This window comes from Schistocerca serialis, chromosome 9 (genome assembly GCF_023864345.2).
Source record: "Schistocerca serialis cubense isolate TAMUIC-IGC-003099 chromosome 9, iqSchSeri2.2, whole genome shotgun sequence".
Taxonomy (NCBI): Eukaryota; Metazoa; Arthropoda; class Insecta; order Orthoptera; family Acrididae; genus Schistocerca; species Schistocerca serialis.
Genome location: NC_064646.1, coordinates 288,155,317 through 288,180,932, shown reverse-complemented (window position 1 = coordinate 288,180,932; position 25,616 = coordinate 288,155,317). Strand labels below are relative to the sequence as shown.

At 39.8% G+C, this 25,616-nt stretch overlaps 1 protein-coding gene across 1 annotated transcript in view; it reads left to right on the top strand.

The window, feature by feature from the left end:
• Positions 1-25,616, top strand: part of LOC126419040 (rabphilin-3A) — a 1,076,902-nt gene that overhangs the window by 1,016,739 nt on the left and 34,547 nt on the right. Inside the window, exons 17-18 of the mRNA XM_050086103.1 lie at positions 10,060-10,169; positions 15,442-15,608. Coding sequence (XP_049942060.1) covers positions 10,060-10,169; positions 15,442-15,608 — 277 coding nt within the window. The remainder of the gene's footprint in view (positions 1-10,059; positions 10,170-15,441; positions 15,609-25,616) is intronic.

The window sequence follows — 25,616 nt, the reverse complement described above, 5'->3', positions numbered from 1 at the left end:
ACCCTCCAACCCTTCCTGTTACAACCCCAGAACACAATTTGTCCCTTATAACAATTTTACTGTACTTATCTGTGGTACAAACATTTAATATTTGTTCTTGCCATGACATAGTGACTCCATTCCAGAAACCCTATGGGATCTCGAGTCCCTCATCAAATCCTAAGGCTCATTCCAGTACCTCTCCCCTGACTCTGTACCTCTCCTCACACCTACCACTCCCCGCACTCCTTACTTTCTGCGTCCTCCCTATATCCATATACCCAAACACCAATGATGCCCCATTGTGACAGGTTACTGCCCCCTCCCCCTACTAAGAGAATCTCTGCTCTTTTGGACCAATGTCTTTAGCATGTTACCTGTAACCTACTCTCCTAAATGAAAGACACCATCCATTTCCTCCACCAGCTATCCACAAGTCCTTCTCTGATGATCCACTGTGGATGTGGGACAGCAGGTGGTCAAATATTTACCAAAGTAATTACCAAACAACCATAAATTGTGAGAAGCTGTTATATTTTATTTTGACAATCCATTTCAGCATTTCAGTATGCCATCTTCAGACTCCTTATGTAAAGTCTTTGAAGAAAGTACTCAAATAATGAATTTACAGTATCCAGATACTTATGTTCCCAGTAGGCCAATATTGATACATCTGAATTTCTGTACATGAAGTGCATATTGGGCCTGAAGATGGCATATTGAAAAGTTAAACTGGTTGTCAAAATAAAATAACTTCCAAAACATATGGCTGTTTGACAATTTCCTTGGTAAATAACCACAATACCTGTTCCTTTACCATTGTGCTGTTCATCACTGTTGATGCCACCTCCTTTTACACATCCCAAATGCCCAATGCCCAGGGCTCAAGACCTTGCCATTGTTGAACATTGTCTTCCCCAATGCCCAACCAACAGCAAACTTACAACTCCTTCCTGGTAACCAAGACCCACCATATCTGCTTGCTCAGTTAATTCTCCTTTGAAGGCATCACCTACAGACAGATCCAGGGTACACAAATGGGCACCTTGTGGCACCATCCTATGCCAACTTATTCATGGGTCATGTAGAGGAATATTTCCTAACCACCCAGAATCCAATACCCTCCATACCTTGTCTCTCCAGTCACCTACTACCTCCCACATACCCACCATCTGGCCACAAAAGAGCACTCTTCTAGTGATGCAGCACCACCCAGGATTGGAGTAATTGAATCACATTCTTCTTCAGAGTTTCGACTACCTCTCATTGCGACCTGAAATGAGGAATGTCTGACACACTATTCTTCCCATCCCCCCTACAGGGGTATTTCACCACCTGTCAAACCTACACTATATCCTTTTCCATCCCTACTCCAAATCCGTGGCCTCATGGCTCACATCACTCCAACAGACATAGATGCAAGATTTGTCCCATACATTGTCCCACCATCACCTACTCCAAACTGGTCATGGGCATCTCATCCCATCAAAAGCAGGGTGAGCTGTGAAAGCAACTATATGATCTACAAGGTAAGATGCAACCACTGTGCTGTTTTCTATGTGAGCATGACAGCTAACATGCTGTTTACCTGCATCAATTGCTTTGCTAGTTCCTGTCCTTTATTCAACTGTCCCCTTCCCAGCTCCAACTCCAACAATACAGCCTTCTACTCTATCAATACCCTCACCAGTCATTTCCCCCTTCTCTACTCCTCTCCTTTTTGACTCGATTCCTTCCCCTGTCCCCACTCCATCCACGCTCCCCACACACACAAAACCTCCTGAATGCACCTAGCAGCCCCACCCTTTCCCACCACATATGTGCATCCTCCCATGAGCAGTGCTACACCTTTCCCCACCTTACCCTGCTATTCTTCCCTCCTCCTCTCCCCCCCCCCCCCCCCTGCCACACCTACCCACTGTATGTTGCCTCCTCATCCCCACAGTGCCTGATTGCTGCTCCAATCAGGCACAGTTTTGGCAGTCTGACCACAAGTAGTGTGTATGTATATGTGTGTGTGTGTGTGTGTGTGTGTGTGTGTGTGTGTGTGTGTGTGTGTGTTTTTCCTACTTCAGAAGAAGGCCTTATGGCTGAAAGCTAAACTGTATCGTAGTCTTTTCATTGTGCCTGTCTGTGATTCAACATCTCATCAGTATAGTGAGTAACAATCTGTTCTCTTCAGAATTTTATTGTTATTCCATTCTGGACTTTCCATTGTTTAATAGGTACTTGTAAATATTTCTGTAGATGCTACCATAAAGAAGAACCCTGAGGAACTTGCAACAAGTTAAGTCTTCTGTAGAGCCACTTTTCAAAAGCTTCTATTCCCTTCTTGTCTATAATCTTTATTGTCCACAATTCACTTCAGTACAAGGCTACAATTCAGATACATTATTTCAGAAAAGATTGCTAACATTTAAATTTATATTAGGTATTAACATATTTTTCTTTTATTAGAAATACTTATCTTGGTAAGGCTAGTCTGCATTTTACAAGGGTTGTGCAATAAGTAATACAATACTTTTTTTCTCAGCCAGTTTCAAATGAAAAATTGCAGAATTTTTTTTAGAACATCGTGGAATATTTGCACTTCGGCCCCAATAGTTTCATGAAGTTCTCATAGATGGTAGAGTTATATGTAACCTTCAAAATAGAGCTGCCTTCCAAGCTGAGAGCTGTGATTCAGTCTCCTTTGATAAAAAAAACCAGCTAGAAAACCAGAGCATTGCAAATATTCATAGGTACTTGCCTAATGTCTATGGAGACCTGGAAATGAACAAAAGCATGGTGACTCATTGTGTGATGTGTCTGTTATCATCACAACAAGGTCACACAAAGCTGTCCAATCTCCCATATTCTTGCCAGCCACACACAGCTGTGACTCCTGCAGGCATTCTCATTCAAGATGATCGCTGGATCATGATCAAACAGAGTGCTGCACAACTGGGTGTCTCTGTTGGTTGTGTTGATGCATGTGCCCACCAGTTGGGGTATTCAAAAGTGTGTGCCCACTGTATTCCTCACCATGAACAGAAGACCATAATGAGCAATGAAGGACCATCTTTATGGAATTTCTTGTGCATTATAATGTTTATTGTGACATTGTCACAGACAATGAAATATGGGTTCATCACTTTGAACCAGAAGCAGAACAGCAATCCATGGATTAGTGCCACACCACTTCTCCTCTAAAGAAGAAGTTCAAAGCCACACCCGCAACTGGCAGATTAATGGTAATGGTCTTCTGGGACTCTGAACATGTTTTATGTTCTCCCTCATGATGCAAGGATCATCTCTGAGGTGTATTGTGCTAGCTTGAGGAAACTAAAAAATTAACATTGGTTTTTTCATTGTCACAAAAATGCATATGAACTTTACCTTCTCCAAGACAATGCAAGACCTCACACAAGTCTGTGCACTGGAGAGGAGCTCAAAAAACTTTGTTGGACTATTCTTCCTCATCCACCCTACAACCTGGATCTTGCACCTTCCGACTTCCATCTGTTTGGCTTAGTGAATGATACACTCCATGGGGGGCAGTATGTGGATGATCAGGAAGTTATTGATGCAGCAAGACATTGGCTCCAACATCAAATAATAGAGTGGTGCTATGCAGGCATACAGAATCTCCCAGTAATGTGATATACAGCCATCACATTGAATGGAGATTTTGTTGAAAAATAGGGTTTTGTAGCCAAAAGGGTGGGGAATAATATGGTGTATTGGAATCCTGAATGAAACTAACCTGCTTTCAGAAAAAAAAAATGTTTTGCATTACTTATTGAACACCCCTCCTGTATCCTATTTACTTCAGCCAATGACTCTTTTTTGATGCCCAAGTAGCAAACCCCATCTGTAACTTTAAGTATCTCATTTTCTACTCAAATTCCTTCTGTATCACCTCATTTAATTTATTTTTTAGTGTTCATTTTATAAACTCTCTTCAATATACCATCCATTCCGTTCAGCTGCTCATCTCAGTACTTTGCCATCGTTAAGAGAATTACAATATCATCAGTAAACTTCAAAATTTTTATTTATTCCCCCTAAACTTTGGTTCCTTTCCAAATTTCCCCAAAATTTCTTTTACTTCTTGCTTAGCGGTCAGATACAATAAAATGGGGGCTATGTTACAACCTCGCCTCTCTCTTCTCAACTAGTGCCTCCATTTTATGACCTTCAACTCTTATTACTGCAGTCTGGTTTCTGTACTACCTGTATATAAGTTTTTGCTCCCAGTATTTTATCCCTGCAAACTTCAGAATTTCAAAGAATGTATTCCATTCCATACTGTCAAAAGTGTTCTCTAAGTGATGTAAACAGAGGCTTACCTTTTTTCAGTGTATCTCCTAGGATAAGTTGTAGGGTCAGCATAATGTCATGTGTTTCTACAGTTTTCCCAGAAACCAATCTGTTCTTCCCTGAGTTTGGCTTCTACCAATGGTTCCATTCGTCTGTAAATAATTCATGTTAGTATGTTGCAAACGTGCTTCATTGAACTGATGGACTGGTACTACGAATGTCTGCCTTCTTTGGAATTGCTATTATTACATTCTTCTTGACATCTGATGATGCTATATTATTTTGGGATGGCTTTATACACTCACTCAGAATATTCTTGAGAGAGAATGGTAGTCAGAATGAGATGCAGAGTTGAGGGTAAATTTCACTTACTTTTTAAGCTTTTGTTTATTGTTGGCAGGTGTAAGACTCTATCAATGTAAATCCATATTTTGAGACTGATTGTCTGTAGATTCATGCATATCAGAATATTTATGATGCTCAAATTTTAAATAATGTAGCTAAGACACAGTTTTTACTGAAATTTTCCATATGGACGTATTCAAAAATTAAAACTTTACACATTAAAATTGTACAGAGTTCAGTCACAAAAATATGCTGAGAACTGTTCTTAAGTGGCTTTTGCTGCATTCCTTATGTAATTTTACAATATTGTGTAACATGTTTCTGCATTGTTTTATCCATGGTTTATATGAAATTACAATTAAAATTTTATGAATTTGGTACATTTCAGAGTGACAAAGGTATAGGCTTGTTGCAAAGTTCTGATCTTGCATGTAATTTTACTAACACCTTGATGATATTACGAGAGATTGCATTAAGTTAATCTCACCAACAATGTTATTTATTAGAATACAAACTACTGTACTGCAAAATTTTGTTGAATCAAAAGGTGCTAGCATGTTTTCAACATACTTGTCTAAACTTCTTCTCATTGAACGAATGGTTTTATGCATTGAGATTATGTTGCCTTGATGCTAGAAATATATTGACAATATCCATATTTTTTTTTTGTAATCCATTAACTTCATAATTTAACTGATTATGGGGTGCAAAATAATCTTAATATAACATAGCAAGTGAATTACAGTCAATATGGTCTCAGTTACACATATAAACAAAGTTAGTTCATGTTCACAGTGTGTTAGTATAACATGCAACATGAGTATCAAGTATTTTGGTGTCAATAGATATAGAACATTTGGTCTCATTCTCCTTTGTTACAAGAGTCAATTCAAAAATTTCATTACGATCATGGTTAACTATACTTTCCCTGTATATACAGGGTGTAAATTTTAAGTTAACAAACCAGAATAAGTCAAAACATAAGCTTCGCATGAAAAAACGTGTAGAATCGGGAGTTGATTATTTTCAAGGGTGACATCTGCTGGTACTAAAATTAGCCCGCCACCCCAGCCTCCTGGGGGTGGGGTTAGAGGCAACTTTAAAATTTCAAATTGGAACACCCATTTTTTATTGCAGAATCAGATTCTACATTAAAAAAAGCTATGTACATTTTGTCTTAAACATTTGTTTTGATTCTTGGCAGTTGGCACTGTAATTAAAGAAAATCCATGTTCTCATTTTTGCGTGGAAAATGGTTATGGATAAATAAAAAATACTTATTTACTTCATAAATTTTGATTCACTAAAACTAGAACTGTCCCTCTTTCCCCATAGGGTGGGGTTTGAGGGAAAGGAATTAGAGTTTTACAAATGTTGACCCAAATACTAATTTTTTCTGCAGATTCAGATAAGTTTAGTTTGTTTCATGGTCATGGGGCCACACTACTTTTAATTACCAAACAAATCATCTGACTAGCTAACTAACTAACCAAACATCCTACTTACTAACAAGTGAACTCATTAACTAACAGAGTAAACAAAGTAAAGGACTAATTGAGGAATACACTGACCCAGTCGCTAACTAAAGATGAACGTATTCCCATTTAAGATTTGGTGGTCCTGAAAAGGAACAATTGGTTTTGTTTTATTGTAGACTATTTGCAAATACTTGCAAGTAAATGAATTTTGGGGTCCTTGTTTCCAGTGAGTCCTCTCACCTCTCACTTTCGGCCTGCTTGTTGTCTGTAAATCCCTTGCATCTCACCGTTGTATGAAATCAAATGTTCAAAGTGGTGACCTCCAACTTCGATACATTTATTGACTCATGCTGTAAATCCCTGCACACATCTTGATAACACATCTGGTGTAATTGCAGTGCAAGCATCTCTTATTCTTTGCATTATGTTTTCGCGAGTGGTAGGCGTTTCCTGATAAACGATGTCTTGTAGATAACCCCATAAGAAAAAATCTGGCGAGGTAAGGTCAAGTGAACTGGCTGGCCAATTCACATGACTTGCCCTGCCAATCCAGTGATCATGGTAAAGTCAATCTAGTACATTGTGTGCTACTAATGAATAATACGATGGACAAACATCATTTTGAAACCACATGTTTTGTCGAAGTTCGATGCTCAGGTCTTCAAGTAGATCTGGCAGTTCATTTTCAAGTAGGTTTCAATATTTGTTGCCATTCAAATTACCATCGATAAAATATGGACCGATTAGTTTATCACCAATTATACCACACCAAACATTAACTGACCAAGGTCGCTGTTGAATCCAGTGTGGGCTCCGTTCACTCCAGTAACGCATGTTATGGCAATTAACTTTGCCATGGTTTGTGAATGTTGCCTCATTGGAGAAAAGTATTCTGGCAAAAAAATTTTGGTTTGTTTGCATCTGCTGAACTGCCCAGTGACAAAATGTTAGATGGTTTGCCGGCCGCGGTGGTCTCATGGTTCTAGGCGCGCAGTCCGGAACCGTGCGACTGCTACGGTCGCAGGTTCGAATCCTGCCTCGGGCATGGATGTGTGTGATGTCCTTAGGTTAGTTGGTTTAAGTAGTTCTAAGTTCAAGGGGACTGATGACCACAGCAGTTGAGTCCCATAGTGCTCAGAGCCATTTGAACCATTTTTAGATGGTTTTGGACATCATTGCCATGTAGTTCCTGATGCCTGGATACATGCTATGGATGAAAGCTGCAGGATTTTCCAAACACTCATGTGTGAAATTCCTGATTGCCTTGATATATCTCTTGTGCTCGCATGTGGATTATGAGCCACAGCAGCTAGACCTGCCACTTGATTGTTTACTCCACAAACAGTAGCTGCACGGGTTCTTTTTTTCTGGTTCACACCACCTTCCACAATAAATTGTTTAATAACTTGAACAAAAGAGGACTGTGATCATACTTGGCCACGAAACGCTGTGCATAAAGTGTGACTGCATCGTCAAAATTTCTCCCACTTTCTCCATAAATGAAACCATCTCAATTTTTTCTTCCACAGAAAGATAATTTATAATGACATAGGCCACCTATTAATCTCAAGAGAGGAAAGGGGCATTGAGAATGGCAGGGTTAGAATTTCTATGAGCGAGGAGCAGCCCGCTCAGCATAATTCCGCCTAGTAATAATAACTCTGCATCAAACGTGATTGGTAGTGAGCAAAAGCAGCGAACAGAGCTACACAAGGTAACCAAACATAAGTTGCCCAAAAGGCAATCATTATAAATGATGTATTGCTGTCTGAATGTTCAGACGAGTAAAAGATACAGTGTGTTTATTACATTAATACTTACAATTTCTAAAGCCCAGTCTTATTACGAGAAAGGGCGAATTTCTTGTCCCTGCACTACCTATCAGCGACACTCTGAAACATTACGCCACTCATCAGCAAGGGCTGGATAAGAGCATTGATTATGGTACATAATTCTAAAAATGCATTGATTATGGTACATAATTCTAAAAATGTAAACAATGTAACAGTCCCAATATTCCAAAATAAAATAAAGGTGTGAACAATGTTATTTTTATGAATGTCAGTTTCTACGTTTTTCCACCCAAAACTAAAAGACTCAAATTAAGCAAGCACTCCAGTTGTGAGACTTCTCGACAAACAAGAGTGATTACTCCGAATCTAGTAAAATATTAGGTTCGTGATTCAGTTATGTTTTTAGTTAATGAGTTCACTCATTAGTAAGTAGGGTGTTTGGTTAGTTAGTTAGCTAGTCAGATCATTTATTTGATAATTAAAAGTTGTGTGGTTTCATGGCCACGAAACAAACAAAACTTATCCGAATCTGTGGAAAAAATTAATATCTGGGTCAACATTTGTAAAACTCTAATTCCTCTCTCTCAAATCCCACCCTGTGGGGACAGAGGGACAGTTTTAGTTTTAGTGAATCAAAATTTACAAAGTAAATAAGTATTTTTTATTTATCAATAACCATTTTCCATGCAAAAATGAGAACATGGATTTTCTTTAATTACAACACCAACTACCAAGAATCAAAACAAATGTTTATGACAAAATGTATGTAGTATTTTCTGTAGAATCTGATTCTGCAATAAAAATGGGGGTTCCCATTTGAAATTTTAAAACTGCCTCCTGCCCCCCCTTCAGGGGGCTGGGGTGGCAGACGTCCTCCTCAAAAATAATCAACTTTGGATTCTATACATTTTTCTGTGTGGAGCTTATTTTTTGATCTATACTGGTTACTCAATTTAAAATTTACACTGAACTTACAATTTACAGTATCACATTTTTCGAAAGGTAGTGCAAATCTGCTCAGAGAACACTAAAAAAAAATAGGCACTGATCAGCTGATCAGTGCCTTTTACTTTAGCACATGTTTGCCTTGCAATGCTACCTTACTTGACTATAGCATGCAGCCTTCCTTTCACTAAATCTTAGATTTTTCCCCACGTATGTAACAATGGAAAGCCCATGATGGAATAACAACAATATGTAAGGGCTAGATTGCTACTCTCAACATAAAGGAGGCAAACAATGAAGAAGAACACCAGAAATATTCAGCTCTTGGACTAAGTTCTTCATCAGACATAGAAAACTCATACAAGCACAACTGCACACACATGACACCGCCATCTCCAGATGCAAAGCTACTAAAGCTGAATATTTCTAGCATTGTTTTTCATCGTGTCTGTCTACAACTTGCATTACATTTTTCACTTTTCTGTTTTTGCTTCTTTCTTCCTCCACACTTCACTTCTTTCCAGGATCTTTTCCATTTTGTTTGACTTTCCAAGCTCTTCAAAACATAATTGCTGCTCCTGTAAGAAAACTTTTCTCAGTCTATGGATGAAATTTTCATCTTTTTCTTCAGCCCATTACTGCAAAATATAGAAGTACTTCCTGAAATTTTCTTTCCTTACATCCTTCATGTTGATTGCAATATGCAGAAAGCTGGAAATTTTTCTGTTTCCTTCTCACATCCTCCCCAACCTCACTCTCTATTTCTCTGTTTCATCTTACGTATTTTTAGTGAACATATTATGTACAAAGCAGGTAAAAAGTATGTGAAATCAACGGCTAAAACTGAAAGTGCCCAACACAGATAAAACAGGAATGAATCTACTAGTGAATAAGATTTTACTCCATGGGAATTAAGTAGATTGTTTGACTCTTAAACGAGATTATCTGTAGAGCATGGTATCTCTGTATTCCTAATGTAAGTACTCTTTTACACATTCAGCTGCAAGTGACAGCTTTTCTTTTCTCATTCAGGTTTACTGTATCCATAATTGAAGTCTTCAACCTTACAATATGATTAATTTCTAACTTACCTCTTCCACAGCATAGTGAAAAAAGAAGGCATCTTGCAGTTTCTACTTGTTAGATGTAAAATCACATTGCATCACATCTTTTAATCATTGGAAATTGTTAACAGATATAACATTATTCACTTTCAGATGATGACAAGTATGGCAATGACTTCATTGGAGAAGCCCATATTCCTCTATCTTGCCTTAAGATGCAGCAAATGAAGCATTTTAATGTTCCACTGGAGAAACAGTTTCTGGTATGTATTGGCTAGTTATAAGAGTGAAAAATTAATAAGGTAAGATAAAGGACTTACAGTATGGCAAAAATAAAAATATACCCTTGCTGCTTATGAACTTTTCACTCCCATGGGAATGGGGGGCAACCCATAATAATGGTCAGTTTTACATAAAAAACTTGGACTATACCATTGGAGTATCTAATGGCACAAACACTTAAAGGTAAAATATGTCAGTGATGGGTTCTGCAAATTTACAACACTCCCTTTTTCCAAAGTTGTGTAACGTGAAAAGGTAAAAAAATAAATGTGTATTATTGGAATTAAAAGGCATTGTGCATAACAAATATACACATTCAATTCACTGATTAAATTGAATTTGTACTGCTCACTCCAGGGAAGAGGGAAAATTGTCAGTGGGAATGTAAAGCAGCTCGTAGGCTTTCAAAATTTTCCCCCCGCCTTCCCACCTAGGTTTATAAGTAAGCAGATCTTTATCTCCTCTGTTAAAAAGATCAATAATGTCTTATCACTTGACAGCTGTCACAGATTAATAACTATTTGTCAAATAATTAAAACATAAGTAGTATTTTAAGGGAAGTTTAAGATCTGCTTTCTTAAATGCAATTTAGGAAAAATCAGGGTAAAAAAAAAAAATTAGTTTCACTGAATAACAATTTGCAGAGCAGCCTCAGTTATACAATTGAGGATAACAAAAGTCACATCACTTAAAATGCCTCTGACACTAGTGAGAAAATTATGATACACTTAAAGTGGATGAAAAAACATGAATTAAGTGTCCTTTTAAATGTGATAATGCACAGATTGGTGACTCACTCATGAGAGTGGGGCAATTGTACATAGACGGAAGTTTTTTATTGTTAATACAGAGCACTGATTTAATTTCTAATAGCTGTTTCTCTTGTATTAGTGGATAATTGACTCTTTGTATATCCTTGATGAAATTCATTCATTTTGGGCCAATGGAATATGTTGAAAGGATATATCGAAAGAACATGCTAATGGGGAATGGGGGATGGTGTATTTGTCACAGTAGACAAGAAATTCAAATCCACAAAGGTAGAAATTTAAGCTGCATACGAGATTATTTGGGTAAGTTTCAGTATCAGGGGTGGGTATAAAATTGAAACTGGATCCTTCTGTCACCCACCAGACCCAACTCCTGACGTAACTGAAAACTTCCGTGAAAACCTCAGTTGACTTGTATGTAAGTTCCCCAATCATATTGTAATCATCAGTGGAGAATTTAATCACCCAACAATCCACTAGAAAAATTATAGTTTTGTTAGTTGTGGGTGTGACAAAACACCCCTGAAACATTATAAACTCCTTCTCTGCAAACTACCTAGAATAGGTAATTCAGAACCCCACTCATGGTGGCAATATAATGGATCTAATGGCAACAAACAGACATGAACTCTTTGAGGATGTCCACATTGAAACTGGTATAAGTGACCATGGCACAGTTGTAGCGACAATAATTACCAAAGTATAAAGGAAATTAAAACAAGTAGAAAGGTACACATGTTCAGTAAATTAGATTAAAAAGGCAGTAGTTCCATATCTGAATGAGGAACTTGAAACTTCCAGAACAGGGCAGGAGCATGTACAGGGACTACGGCTCAAGTTAGATAGAGAGATGCTGAATGAAATGTGTTTGGCTGTCAAGAGAGCAACCTATGAAGCCTCCAATGACTGCTGTAGCAGAATACTGTCAAATGATCTTTCACAAAACCCAAAGAAATACCAGTTGTATGTAAAGGCTGTTAGTGGCACCAGAGTTAGTATCCAGTCCCTAGTGAATGAGGTGGGTACTGAAATTGAGGGTAGCAAATCAAAAGCTGAAGTGCTTAACTCCATTTTCAAATGTTTGTTTTCAAAGGAAAATCCAGGAGAATTGCGCCAGTTTAATCCTCACACCACTGAAAAGATGAGTGAAATCTATAGTAGTGTCAGTGGTGTTGGGAAACAGCTGAAATGGTTCAAATGGAATAAAGCTCCATGGCCCAATGGAGCCCCTATCAGATTCTATACTGAATTTGTGGCTGAGTTAACCCCTTTTATAGCTACAACCTAGCATAGATCCCTTGAACAAAAAGGTGTGCCCAGTAGTTGGAAGAAAACACAAGTCACACATATTTCCAAATAGGGTAGTAAAAGTGATCCACAAAACACTGTCCGATATCCATGACAACAATTTGTTATTGAATTTTAGAACACATTCTGAGTACAACCATAATGAGGTATCTTGAAAAGAATGACCTCCTCGATGCCATCCAGCATGGATTCTAAAAACATCAATCATGTGAAACCCAACTGACACTTTTCTCACATGGCTTACTGGAAGTTTTTGATCAACACAGTCAGGTAGATGCAACATTCCTTGATTTCTGAAAAGCGTGAGTCGTGCTTCGGTAGCTCAGATGGTAGAGCACTTGCCCGTGAAAGGCGAAGGTCCTGAGTTCGAGTCTTGGTTGGGCACACAGTTTTAATCTGCCAGGAAGTTTCATATCAGCACACACTCCGCTGCAGAGTGAAAATCTCATTCTGGGTGCACTATTATTTTTTTCTGGCAGTGTATTTTGTAGGATATATCCAGATGTCACAGTGCCAAATAAATCAACAATAGCAACATCAATCACCCACACATGGGAACATCAGTCAGTCACAGATGGGACTGGGAGACTGGCTATTTTGACGGGCGCTAAGCTGGCTGAGGTGAGGGATATAGTGATGTGATTGGCTTTGAAAAAGCTTGAGGAGCCTATGTATCCTGTCTCAGATTTTGTTTGATAATGGTTAGAAAGTGATGCAGAAGATAAAATTTCCTGCATATCATATTTTTAGTAGCCAAGAACTGAAGGAGTCAAATAAAAAAGTGTATAGTTTACTGTACTTGGTTTTCATCATATGTTGACGTACGTGGACTCACAGAAGTGGACCAGGTATTCTTCATTGATAAGGCATTGCTTCATATCAGTGAATACATGAGGAGTAAAAACATAAGGGTTTGGACAACTGAAAATCACACTTTCATGAAAACATCTTGTACAGTGAAAATTGGAGTGTCACTGAAGTTTCTTCGAAACTGCAGTCAACAGTGTTGTGTACCAAGGCATTACATATTTTATTTCACTTCTTGAGGCAGATGAATATTACTGTTGGTTGCAGCATGCCATTGCCACCTATCACACATCTAATGAAAAAAATCATTCCTTAAGCAATTTTTTGTGATCAAATCATTTCTAAAGAATTATGCTTCCTGAGTCAACATCTACAGGCTTCTTCCTGTGAGTCTACCTCAAAGTAGGGTCTATAAAAACAGACCACACACACTGGTGGAAATACTGATCAACATCTTTGGCCCCAGTGTGTTTGTGTGTGTGTGTGTGTGTGTGTGTGTGTGTGTGTGTGTGTGTGTGTGAGGGATATTCAGTTACATAATGCAACACTTTTTTTCCTTGACTAATTTCAGTTGAAAAAAAAAAAAAAAAAAAAAAAAAACGCAGAATTTATTGCAGCATATGACTCAATATTCCCACCTCAGCCCCTATAGTTTCATAAAGTTCCAGCAGATGGCAGTAGTATATGTAGCCTTTAAAATGATATCTGCAATGAAGGTGTGATCCAAACAGACGGCTGCTGTTGAGTTTCTTTTGGCAGAAAACCAGACCATTGCAGATATTCATAGGTGCTTGCTGAATGTCTGTGGAGATCTGACAGTGAACAAAGCACAGTGCGGCATTGGGCAAGGTGTCTGTCATCATTGCAGAAAGGTTGTGCAAACCTGTTCAATCTCCTGCATTCCAGCCAGCCACTCACAACTGTTACTCCCACAATGTTGAAATGTGTGGACACACTCATTCAAAGTGATCAACAGATCATAATCAAACACCTCACTGTATGATTGGACATCTCTATTGATAATGCTGACATACTTGTCCACCAATTGAGGTACTCAAAGGTGTATGCCTGCTGGATTCATCTCTGCCTGAGAGACACCCATGAAATGCAATGGAGGACCATCTGTGTGGAACTGCTTGCAAGTTATGAGGTTGACTTGGAAAATTTTTTGTCCAACCCTGTCAAAAGTGATTAAACATGGGTTCAAAACTTTGAACCAGAAACAAAACAGCAATCCATGGAGTGGCACTACACCACCTATCCTCCAAAGAAAAAGATCAAAGCAACACCCTCAACTGGTAAAGTCATGACAGTGGTCTTCTGGGACTCTGAATGGGTTGTTGTGTTTGATGTTCTCCCTCATGGTGCAACAATCAATTCTTAGGTGTATTGTGCTACCCTGAGAAAACTAAAGAAATGTCTTCATCATGTTCATCATCACAAAAATGCAAACAAATACACAGCCCCACCCAAGTCTGTACATCTGAGAGGAGCTCACAAACTTCATTGCTCTTCGTCATCTGTCCTACATCACGAATCTCACACCTTCCAACTTCCATCTGTTTGTTCCTACGAATAGTGTGCTTTGCGGGAAGCAGTATGTGGATGATGTGGAGGTTTTGGTTCTGATGTCAACCAGCAGAGTGATACCTTGTGGGCATACAAGCCCTCCCAATAAGGTTGCATAAGGCTGTTGCATTGAATGGAAATGGTGTTGAAAAAAGTGTTTTGTAGCCAAAAAAGTGGGTAATAATATAGTGTGTTAGAATTCCGAATTAAGCCAACCTGCTTTCAGAAAAAAAAGTGTTGCATGAGTGAATGCCCCTCATAGTTTATAAACTGAGCAACTATACTCAAGCTTTTATTTGTATGCCTGTCTGATGTGAAATGCTCCACTACTTGGTACATAGTTGTCTTTCCTACTTCCTTTGCTTGTGTCAGTATCACATTTATCTTATAATTTTTATAGATATTAAAAGTCATGTATGATTGGTTGTACTGGAATGTTTACTTCTCATTGAAACTTCTGAAGAATTATACTTCCACTCTTAGGAGCAACATGTGCTGATAAGTAAATTCCAAACAGATCAAAACTGTGAGCCATACATGGACATAGCTCAAATTTTCTGAAAATTCACAGTTTTCTCAAGAGATCTTGAATTTCATGTCTACTTTGCAACAAAAATCTTTACAAAAGTAATTGGAGATTAACTTAAGTGTATATATCAAAGACTGTTTCAATGATATGAATGCTCATGTAGAAATCTCCACTGCAGTCATTCTTACGAAGCACATTTCTGTTATATTTGCAATGTTGTAAGACATAAAGCTTTATAATGTTTTTTATGTAATGTAATCTCTCCATTAGGTTGAGCAGGGAGACAACATGTGGAATAATGATGCTTGGACACGTGGACAGATCCTAGTCACTTTGTGTTATTCCACTAAAAAGAAGGCATTGATTGTGGGTATTGTCCGCTGTGCAAATCTTATTCCTATGGACAACAATGGCTTTTCTGATCCATTTGTCAAACTGTAAGTTTGCATTACATATGAAAAGTATATTATTCCCTTTCAAATATAGTAGAAGAAATTAATAATCAAACTTGCTTAATACTAACAAGTTGAAATATAATGGTTATGGTTATTGTTGTTGTTCTCTTCAAACTAAAGACTGTTTTGATGCATTTCTCCATGTTAGTGTTAGTCTATCTTATGCATCTATCTTTATAATTATTGCAACCAGCATCCAATTGAAGCCACTTATTGTAGTCAGATCTCAAATCTTGATCTCTCTCTATAATTGTACTTCTACATTAGCTATCCAATCTATCTGTCTAAACTTCAGCATCTTTCTGTATCTTCACATTTCAAAAGCTTCTATCCTCTATTTGTGTGTACTGTTTAGGATCTGCATTTCACTAGTGTCTAAGTGTACATTCCAGATCAACACTTTCAGAAAATACTTCCTAGCACTTGAATTTATATTAAATGTTAACATACTTCCATTGGTTAGAAAATATTTTCTTGATATTGCAAGTATATTATATCTGCTTTATTTCTGTCATCATTGATTATTTAGTTACCCAAATAGTGTAACAGGTCTACTACATTTAGTTCCTCATTTCCAGATGTAATTCATTCAGCATTATCTGAGTCAACTACTCTCAATTACCTGTGTTTTACTTTCGAACCTACTTTCAAGATACTGCCCATTTTGTTAAACTGAGCTTCCAAATCCTTTATTGTCTTCAGCATCACAATGTCACCAGAAAACCTCAAAGTTTGTGTTTCTTTTCCATTCCCAGTTTCTCATCAGGGTGCACAATGTACAAACTGAATAATGTGTGGGCAGTTTCCAACCTCATTCCACTCATTTTTTAACTATGCCTCCTTAGCATGTGCTTTGACTCTTACAACTGCAGTCTGGTTTCTGTACAAATTGTAGATAATGTTTCACTCCATGTACTTTAACCCTCATATCTTCATAATTTCCAGATGTGTATTCCAGTCAATATTGTCAAAAGCTATTTCCAAATCTAGGAATGTCAGTTTGCCCGTTTTTCATCCATCTTTTAAGATGAGTTGTAGAGTCAAGTATTGCCTCGCATTGTCCTACATATCTTCGGAATCCAGACTGATATGTTTCCTTTCTTAAATCAAAATGACATTTAATTATACAGATTACATTTTATATAAAATGACAAGACTTCTACTGTGTAACTCTGAGTAAAATAAGTATCTGATTTGGAGTGAATGTCTTATTGGTTATGCAATGTACAATTTTCTAATTGGGAAGAAAAATTTTATATAATGATGTATGGAAGTTTAGCTAACAAGGATGGTGTATTTACATTGCTGCCAAACTTTCATATACTGGTGGTGAATTCACTGCTGTTTCCATGGAGGCTGCGCAATACAGCACCATAATGCATGTGAAATGACAACCACATTGTAAATTTCACTACAATATGTTGATTTAATGATGCTTATATTTTGGCTTAAGTGAAGTATAGTCATAACATATTTATATTGAAAAACTAGAAACCCGCCTCGATTGCGAAAAAACCACCTAGTGTTAACCTAGGTTTCGACGTAGATAACTACACCTTCTTCAGAACAATAAAACCCACAAGTGCTTAAGAAGACCTTTGTCAATGATTAAAAGAACACCATAGCTATACATTTATAAACGAAAAAAAGTAAACACAAACAGTACATATGTATAAAGTCCAAACTGCTACTTAACTTAATGGTGTAACCTCCACCTCACACCGGCCTATGTTCGATGGGCCATGACCCGCCATAAACTGCAGCTACAGTTGCTAGGAATTTGGTACATACGTGCAGTCAACAGTTGCCTTGGAATTCCCATAGAGATGGAGATTTCAGTTTGATTTTTTTAATAATGAACATTGAGGTGGCCCACAGATTGTTGGAGACAGGTTGGATAATACCATACACCTTCAGCAGAAGGCATACAGGAAGTGGCAAAGCCTTACAAAATTTGTGCAAGGTGATGTATACATTCAACCCTTGATGCTGCCATGATATCCTGAAAAAAGTGTATTGTGTGTGGCATGCAGTTTCACACATGAAACCTTTCCATATGTGACTTAGATGTGCTTTGCAGTATCTTGCACCATGAAGCCAAGAAGTTGACAATGATGTAATCCCATTAGATTTGCTGCTGTATGTGTCTGTGTCATCAGGAGTGGAGCCTGCAACTGTATGTTCTTATACCTGACATTCATAACACAATGTCCTTTGATATGAATTGTCTTATCACTACGACTCATTAGCTTGCAGTGAAAACTGGATCATTGTGGAGCACTAATAAATGATATAAGATCCTGTTTGTAATAGTTTCGACAAACCAGTGTCAAGCTTAAATTGGATGTTGTGGCCGTTTAACTCAACATCTACTAATATTGCTTTATTGATTTGAGAAAGAATACTGTAAACTTTATTTTCAAAATTGTGAACATCAAATTCAAACTACTTCACCATACATATGTCATCACTGGTACAAGTGAAGTACTTGACAGTGCAGCATTGTTTCTATAGAAAAACCTCTGTCCTATGACCTTGTTTCTGACAGTCAAGCACTTCATGTTTTCATAAACACATGACTGTCTATTATGAGTCACACAGCAATGAGCACATGATTTAATTTTAAAAGGTTAATATCCAATGAGTTATGTTTGGTTCCCATTTTGACGGGTGGAACTATTCTTAGACCTATGGTGGGTTGTACCTTCCTGCTGACCATTGTGAGCAACTGGTGTGTCAAACCCATGAAACTCTGAAAACCTTGATTCCTCTGCATTCAAGAGCCTGCTCCAATTGCTTAATCTGTTAAGTGGCTTGAATAACTGATGAACTATTTGACAATGTTGGAGTATTTAAGTGAATAACATAATTATGCAGTCCTGAATCTGAAGTATGAATGATAAGCATATCCTTCACCATTCTATCAGCATAAAAAACATTACAGTCTTGGGTTTCACACTAGAATTTACAATCCCAACTGAGACCTTGCAAAGTGGCAACTGATTTCTTAAGTGATTACTCTGGTTTCTTATATGACCTATAAAGTTAGGATGTGCCGCCACCTTATTCTCAAAATATTCAACTAATTTGTCATTTACTTGCATATACAATAATTCACAGGGTCCTCATCCAGAAAGAATTTCTACACCAAAAGTGTAAGCCTGTGAACCAGCCCTTGAAATAAGGGAGCATATTTGGTTGCATCATCTGAAGTCCTCTGTGCTATAAACCGTTCCTCTAGCCTGTCTATGTAGCTGGCACACTGTTCTTTTGCTGGATCAATTAGGTAGAATCCCAGTGACATCTGCTTGATGTCATCTTTCTACCATTTCCATTCTTCAGTCCTTTGTATGAAGTTTTACTGGTTTGCTTCACCATCTGGAATTTATTACTGACAGGTTACTGTTCTCATCCAACTTCATAGCTCAATAAGATTAGGCACTACCGAAAGTTCCAGCTAGAAAAAGTCCAACAAGAATGTTTCCACAAAAATAATTTCAACAAGGAAATGTCCAACAATAATGTATCAACAAGAAAATACTAGCGTGAAAACTGTTAACAAGAATGTTCCAGGAAGAGAATTGTCCAACAAAACTCTTCCAACTAAAAATATGTATTTTCCTGAGTTTATAAGCAGATCAATCTCAAGATCCACTAAGACCATTGACTATCTTGAAGTCAACACTTGTGTCAGAAAAATATAAAAAATACACTGTACCCTCCACAAGAAATACTTTGGTGGTGATCCACTCAATTTCCATTGATGTGTGTCCTCTTCAGTGGCTACCTGTAAGTGCACTTTGCATTTCCAAGTATATGGTTGATTAAGTGTTTTGGAAGTTCATTAACCAGTATGACTGTGTCACTGTTGTACAAGTTCTGCAACACTATTACATAGAAATACTTAGTAAAGGTACGTTAACATTTGTTTATTGCAATATTAACACAAATGTACATCCCATTTGTATTACACACACATGAATCAGACCAGTCTGAGAACTAAGTTCCATAAATGAGCAATCACTTCCATAAGTAAACACTCATGCAGAGACAAAGCCAGTTACCACATAGCTGCTAAGGCAGTGGCACTTCCTATATTCAGGTGTTTACTGCGGACGGCAGAGTCTAGACTGATGGCTGTATTCTGACTGTTGCTAGCATAAGCTCTGGACTGGGTAGCTGATACTCTCAAGCTGGATACTGCTGAAGATAACTCCTGGCTGCTGCTCATAAAATGTTGAGTGTTAAGAAATTTTCAACTCTTGGATTCACTGATGATGAACTTTACTGAACTCCAGATGAACAGGCTTTTGACTCACTGAGCCTTATATTACAAAGCTACAGTAAATCCATGCTATTGGCTGATGCTGCAGACGATAACAGTTGACTCGCTCATTGGCGCCACAAATAGGATGATCTCATTGTTGTGCATGATTGACCTATGTGATGAGGCATGGCGAAAATAGTGTGGTTGCTGCTGGCAGCGTATGGGAAAAACTGCTGAAGCTGTTGCTGTTATTGGCCTTGCCTAGATGTAAGCATGTTGGCGTGGTACTACAACAGAAGAGTAGAGATGTGGAATACAAAAATAATGAAAGTTTTATATAATTGTACATGATAGATTTTTTTTTGAAAGGGTTAGCTTTGCATTTTTTAAGCATATTTATTTTTCACTGAGTATATCGTTACCTAGCATAATCATTAAAGAACAATGAATACCTTATTTCTAAAGGCAAGCCACAAGACTAAAAAAGATTTGCAGAGAGTTTACATCAGTCTGCAATTTTGCACTGATACTTTTGACAGTGATCTTTTATTTTTCATATAAACAATCAACATATGGTCCAACACACTCTATGAATTTCACACTGAAGCAGTTTAGCCCGATAAAATAAAGTTTGCTAACAGTTTCACTATTTCCACATTTTCACCACAGCAACACTTGTCATGCTCTCTTTTCTGAAGCAGTTAAAATCATTAACTGGAAACTAACATAACAATGAGTGAAAAGATTGTAAGAAGTAACATAAATATAAAACTATGCAGTAGTGCATTTGCTCATTTGAAAAAATAATGGAACTATTTTTATCCTTCACTAAAAAAGGTGGAGCCCGTTAAATGGAGTTTATCTACCTACATTACAAATGTTAAATTACAAAATTGATTTGTTACACATTGTTAAAACAAATTATTCTATAAGCATTCCATTTTGTGGTGTCACAGCTATGTTGAAAATACACTCCTGGAAATTGAAATAAGAACACCGTGAATTCATTGTCCCAGGAAGGGGAAACTTTATTGACACATTCCTGGGGTCAGATACATCACATGATCACACTGACAGAACCACAGGCACATAGACACAGGCAACAGAGCATGCACAATGTCGGCACTAGTACAGTGTATATCCACCTTTCGCAGCAATGCAGGCTGCTATTTTCCCATGGAGACGATCGTAGAGATGCTGGATGTAGTCCTGTGGAACGGCTTGCCATGCCATTTCCACCTGGCGCCTCAGTTGGACCAGCGTTCGTGCTGGACGTGCAGACCGCGTGAGACGACGCTTCATCCAGTCCCAAACATACTCAATGGGGGACAGATCCGGAGATCTTGCTGGCCAGGGTAGTTGACTAACACCTTCTAGAGCACGTTGGGTGGCACGGGATACATGCGGACGTGCATTGTCCTGTTGGAACAGCAAGTTCCCTTGCCGGTCTAGGAATGGTAGAACGATGGGTTCGATGACGGTTTGGATGTACCGTGCACTATTCAGTGTCCCCTCGACGATCACCAGTGGTGTACGGCCAGTGTAGGAGATCGCTCCCCACACCATGATGCCGGGTGTTGGCCCTGTGTGCCTCGGTCGTATGCAGTCCTGATTGTGGCGCTCACCTGCACGGCGCCAAACACGCATACGACCATCATTGGCACCAAGGCAGAAGCGACTCTCATCGCTGAAGACGACACGTCTCCATTCGTCCCTCCATTAACGCCTGTCGCGACACCACTGGAGGCGGGCTGCACGATGTTGGGGCGTGAGCAGAAGACGGCCTAACGGTGTGCGGGACCGTAGCCCAGCTTCATGGGGACGGTTGCGAATGGTCCTCGCCGATACCCCAGGAGCAACAGTGTCCCTAATTTGCTGGGAAGTGGCGGTGCGGTCCCCTACGGCACTGCGTAGGATCCTACGGTCTTGGCGTGCATCCGTGCGTCGCTGCGGTCCGGTCCCAGGTCGACGGGCACGTGCACCTTCCGCCGACCACTGGCGACAGCATCGATGTACTGTGGAGACCTCACGCCCCACGTGTTGAGCAATTCGGAGGTACGTCCACCCGGCCTCCCGCATGCCCACTATACGCCCTCGCTCAAAGTCCGTCAACTGCACATACGGTTCACGTCCACGCTGTCGTGGCATGCTACCAGTGTTAAAGACTGCGATGGAGCTCCGTATGCCACGGCAAACTGGCTGACACTGACGGCGGCGGTGCAAAAATGCTGCGCAGCTAGCGCCATTCGACGGCCAACACCGCGGTTCCTGGTGTGTCCGCTGTGCCGTGCGTGTGATCATTGCTTGTACAGCCCTCTCACAGTGTCCGGAGCAAGTATGGTGGGTCTGACACACCGGTGTCAATGTGTTCTTTTTTCCATTTCCAGGAGTGTATATGAAATATTTACTCTTTTTAATGTATTACTTTTCCATCAAGCATGACACATTTCAGGTGTCATGCTCATTTCCGAGCACAGATGCCACAGCACGCAGATGTATGCAACACAATGGTGGGAGCAGGTTCCTGTACTCTCAGTTATTAATAAAATGCCAATCATTATATACATCAGATGGTCACCCCCAACTGACACACAGATGTGGATGACTACCTTGTACATATCATGAGAGGTATTTTATTAATAATTGACTGGACAGGAGCTGGCTCTGATTGTCATGTTACATATGCCCTCCTACCCTGGTAAATGTCCTTGAAGATGGGTGTGCCACTTGAAACATGTTGTGTTTGATAGAATATTGAAGGAGCATTAAACAGCCAAGATACACTCATTAATTTATAACTAACTTATTCTTGCTACCATAGAGTATATAATGAAATTCTCAACTATCAAACCATATACTGTATTTACCTGAGTATACAATGACCTTGAATATAGAATGACCCACCCCCTTTCTTAAGAGGCTTATGGATAAAAGTTTATTTTTTAACATATTCTGACTAATCAGAACTGCAAACATTTCTTGACTTAAGGTATCTGCTTAGAAAGTAAATATTTCTCCTATTTCCAGCTTATGCCATTGGTTGATTGTTTACCTGGTGTTGGAAGGTGCAGAAGTTGAATGCACACCAGAGGTTATGGACTTGGATACCCAATAGGGATTCTGTGTGCTCCTGCAAGCATGCACCACAAGCCTCACCATGCAAATGCACCACTCTCCATACCACATGAAATCCGCAGCCAATCGCATTTCGTGTGGTCATTTGTTTAGGCAGCCACACAGTGCTACCCTGGCAGTCTGGTACTCACTGTAGCTCACATTTGCATCTCGGCTGTACTGTGTTCCAGTTCCGTGTGTTGAGATACTTACTGTTGTTGTTTGGGGTGTTCCTGCATTGTTGTTGTCTCGCCGTGTTTATCACCTCAGTTCTTGCTTGCTTACCTCATGTTGTGTCCTGGTTGGTCATAGTGTCTGTCATCCCCTACTTGTTCATCTGCCCTGTCTGTATGTAGTCAGTGATATCTCCAGTGGCTCACCCACCTGGTGGCTTCACATTTCCATTCTCTGCTGTGCACTGCTCACCAGTCACTCACAGCTATAACATTGGTGATGAGGTAAAAGGTTTGGTATGATGGAGGCTAGTTAGTCTCTCTCCTGGAACATTAGCAGCAGCTCAAGCAGCAGCATCTGCACCAATTAGATGTCTTACAGCAATCCTTGCAGTTGCTGACAGACAAAGTCATGGCATGGGATGCCCTCCTACACCAGTTCCCAGGTGTCCTGGTTTCTGATGCTTCCCCAGGTCTGCCGTCATTTCTACCCTTTGACGACACTAAGGAAGACTGGGAAACATACTTGCATCATCTAAAACATTTCACAATATTTCAGGTCACAGATTGCTCCCTACAGCGGTCGTTATTCTTGTCTTGGGCATCACCAGACACATTCTTTCAGCTCCACAAGTTGGCATCGTTGTTCAACCCCATGGCTCTCTCCTTTAATGAGGTATGTGTGCTGCTGACTAACTACTATTCCCAGTGCTACCATGTCATGGAGTCTCACCTCGAGTTCGACCAGTACCATAAACAGCTCAGCCATTCAAACCGTTCTTGGGTCAAGGACTTGCAGGGTCTCAGCTGTAAATGTGACTTCACTTGCACCTTTCAGCATTGCAAGGCATCATATGTGGACTCCTTGATTTGCAAATTTGTCATTCACCTGGACTCGATCCAGAGGTCAACACGGCTGCATTGAAACTCGATAACCCCTTGCTGGAAGACATTCTAAGCATAGCCCACTCCCTTGCAATCGCACAAGCAGCTAATGAGCATCTTACGGCAAGGCCACAGATGGCAGCAGTAGAGTCATCCCCTTGGGTGCCTCCCTCATGCTTTTGGTGTGGTACAGCCCTTTAGAGAGCATTGTTGTTGAGACTCCTCCTTGTCCAACATCTCTATGGTTTCAGAGCTGCTGGTCACCCCTTGTCAGAGGTCACGTGGGTTGCTTCCATCTTGCCCACAGTGAATTTCCACCCACTCTCACACAATCTGTCCCCATCATTGGAATTGGAAGACATGCACACTCTGTCAGGAAGATGGCCTTCTCCAATCTGTCTGTCACAGCCACGCTACCCGCTCCCAACCCTCACCCATGGGGCATCAGGATACCATGCACACACTGAAATCTGTCATCCCACTGAATGCGCCATTGACATGGAGGCAGTTCTTCCTCTCACTCCACATTTTTAACGTAGACATTCGTTTCCAGGTCAATACGGGGGCCACCATCTCCTTGCTCAATTTGGTGATGTATACACACCTGGGTTCCCTGGAGACGTCTTCCACCTCTTGGTGATTGGTCACGTATGGGGATGCTTCTATCACCCTCCGTGAACAGTTCCCATTCCCGGCCACCTATAAACATGTTTCCTGTCTCACGACCCCTAGCTTCAAACATTTTTCGACTCAAAGTTTTCATGCTGTTTGGCTTTTCAATTTCTGATGAAGTTAAGGTTATTTCCACTGCCGTCCCATTCCAGGAACTTGACGATCTGTGCTTGGCCTATGCCTCTCTGTTTCAGTCTGACTTAGGATGTGCTTTGAACTTCCAAGCATACATTGCTCTCTGGCCAGATGCTCAGCCATGGTTCTTCCAGGCTTGACCCATTCTGGTGGCCTAATGTCTAGTAGTCAAGCAAGAGCTCAATCAACTGCAAGCTGCTGGCGTCATTGAGCCCATAAAGGTGAGTGCTTGGGCGACCCCATTAGTGGTGATAAGGAAACCCAATGGCTCCCTTCATCTGTGTAGAGATTTCGGAGTTACAACCAATGAACAGTCCCTTGTTGAAACTTATCCCATTTCCCAGCAGGAAGAACTTCTCACCAAACTTGCACATGATGAGTGCTTCTCTAAGATTGACCTGGTGGAGGCTGTAAGGGGTCCATAGGCCCTTACTATAAGTTTGCACTCGGCACAGGTCGATAGGGCAAACAATCGATAGTGTCGTGTTGCGAGAGCGAGTGTAGATTTGAGTCAGTTCCCAGGTTGCGGGCCGAGCCGTGTGGAGGCCTGTTGCTGTAATGCAAGGCTTTACCAACAAAGGGAGTGGCCATCACCGCAGTTTAACCCCTTTGTGTCAGAATAATACGGGCAAGTGAAAAAGTATAATTACGAGAGTGATCAGTGATATTTCTGTGCCGATATTTGTGGTTTCACATCTACCGTGCCGGCATAATTTGGATTGCAGTGTTGGATTGCAGTGATTG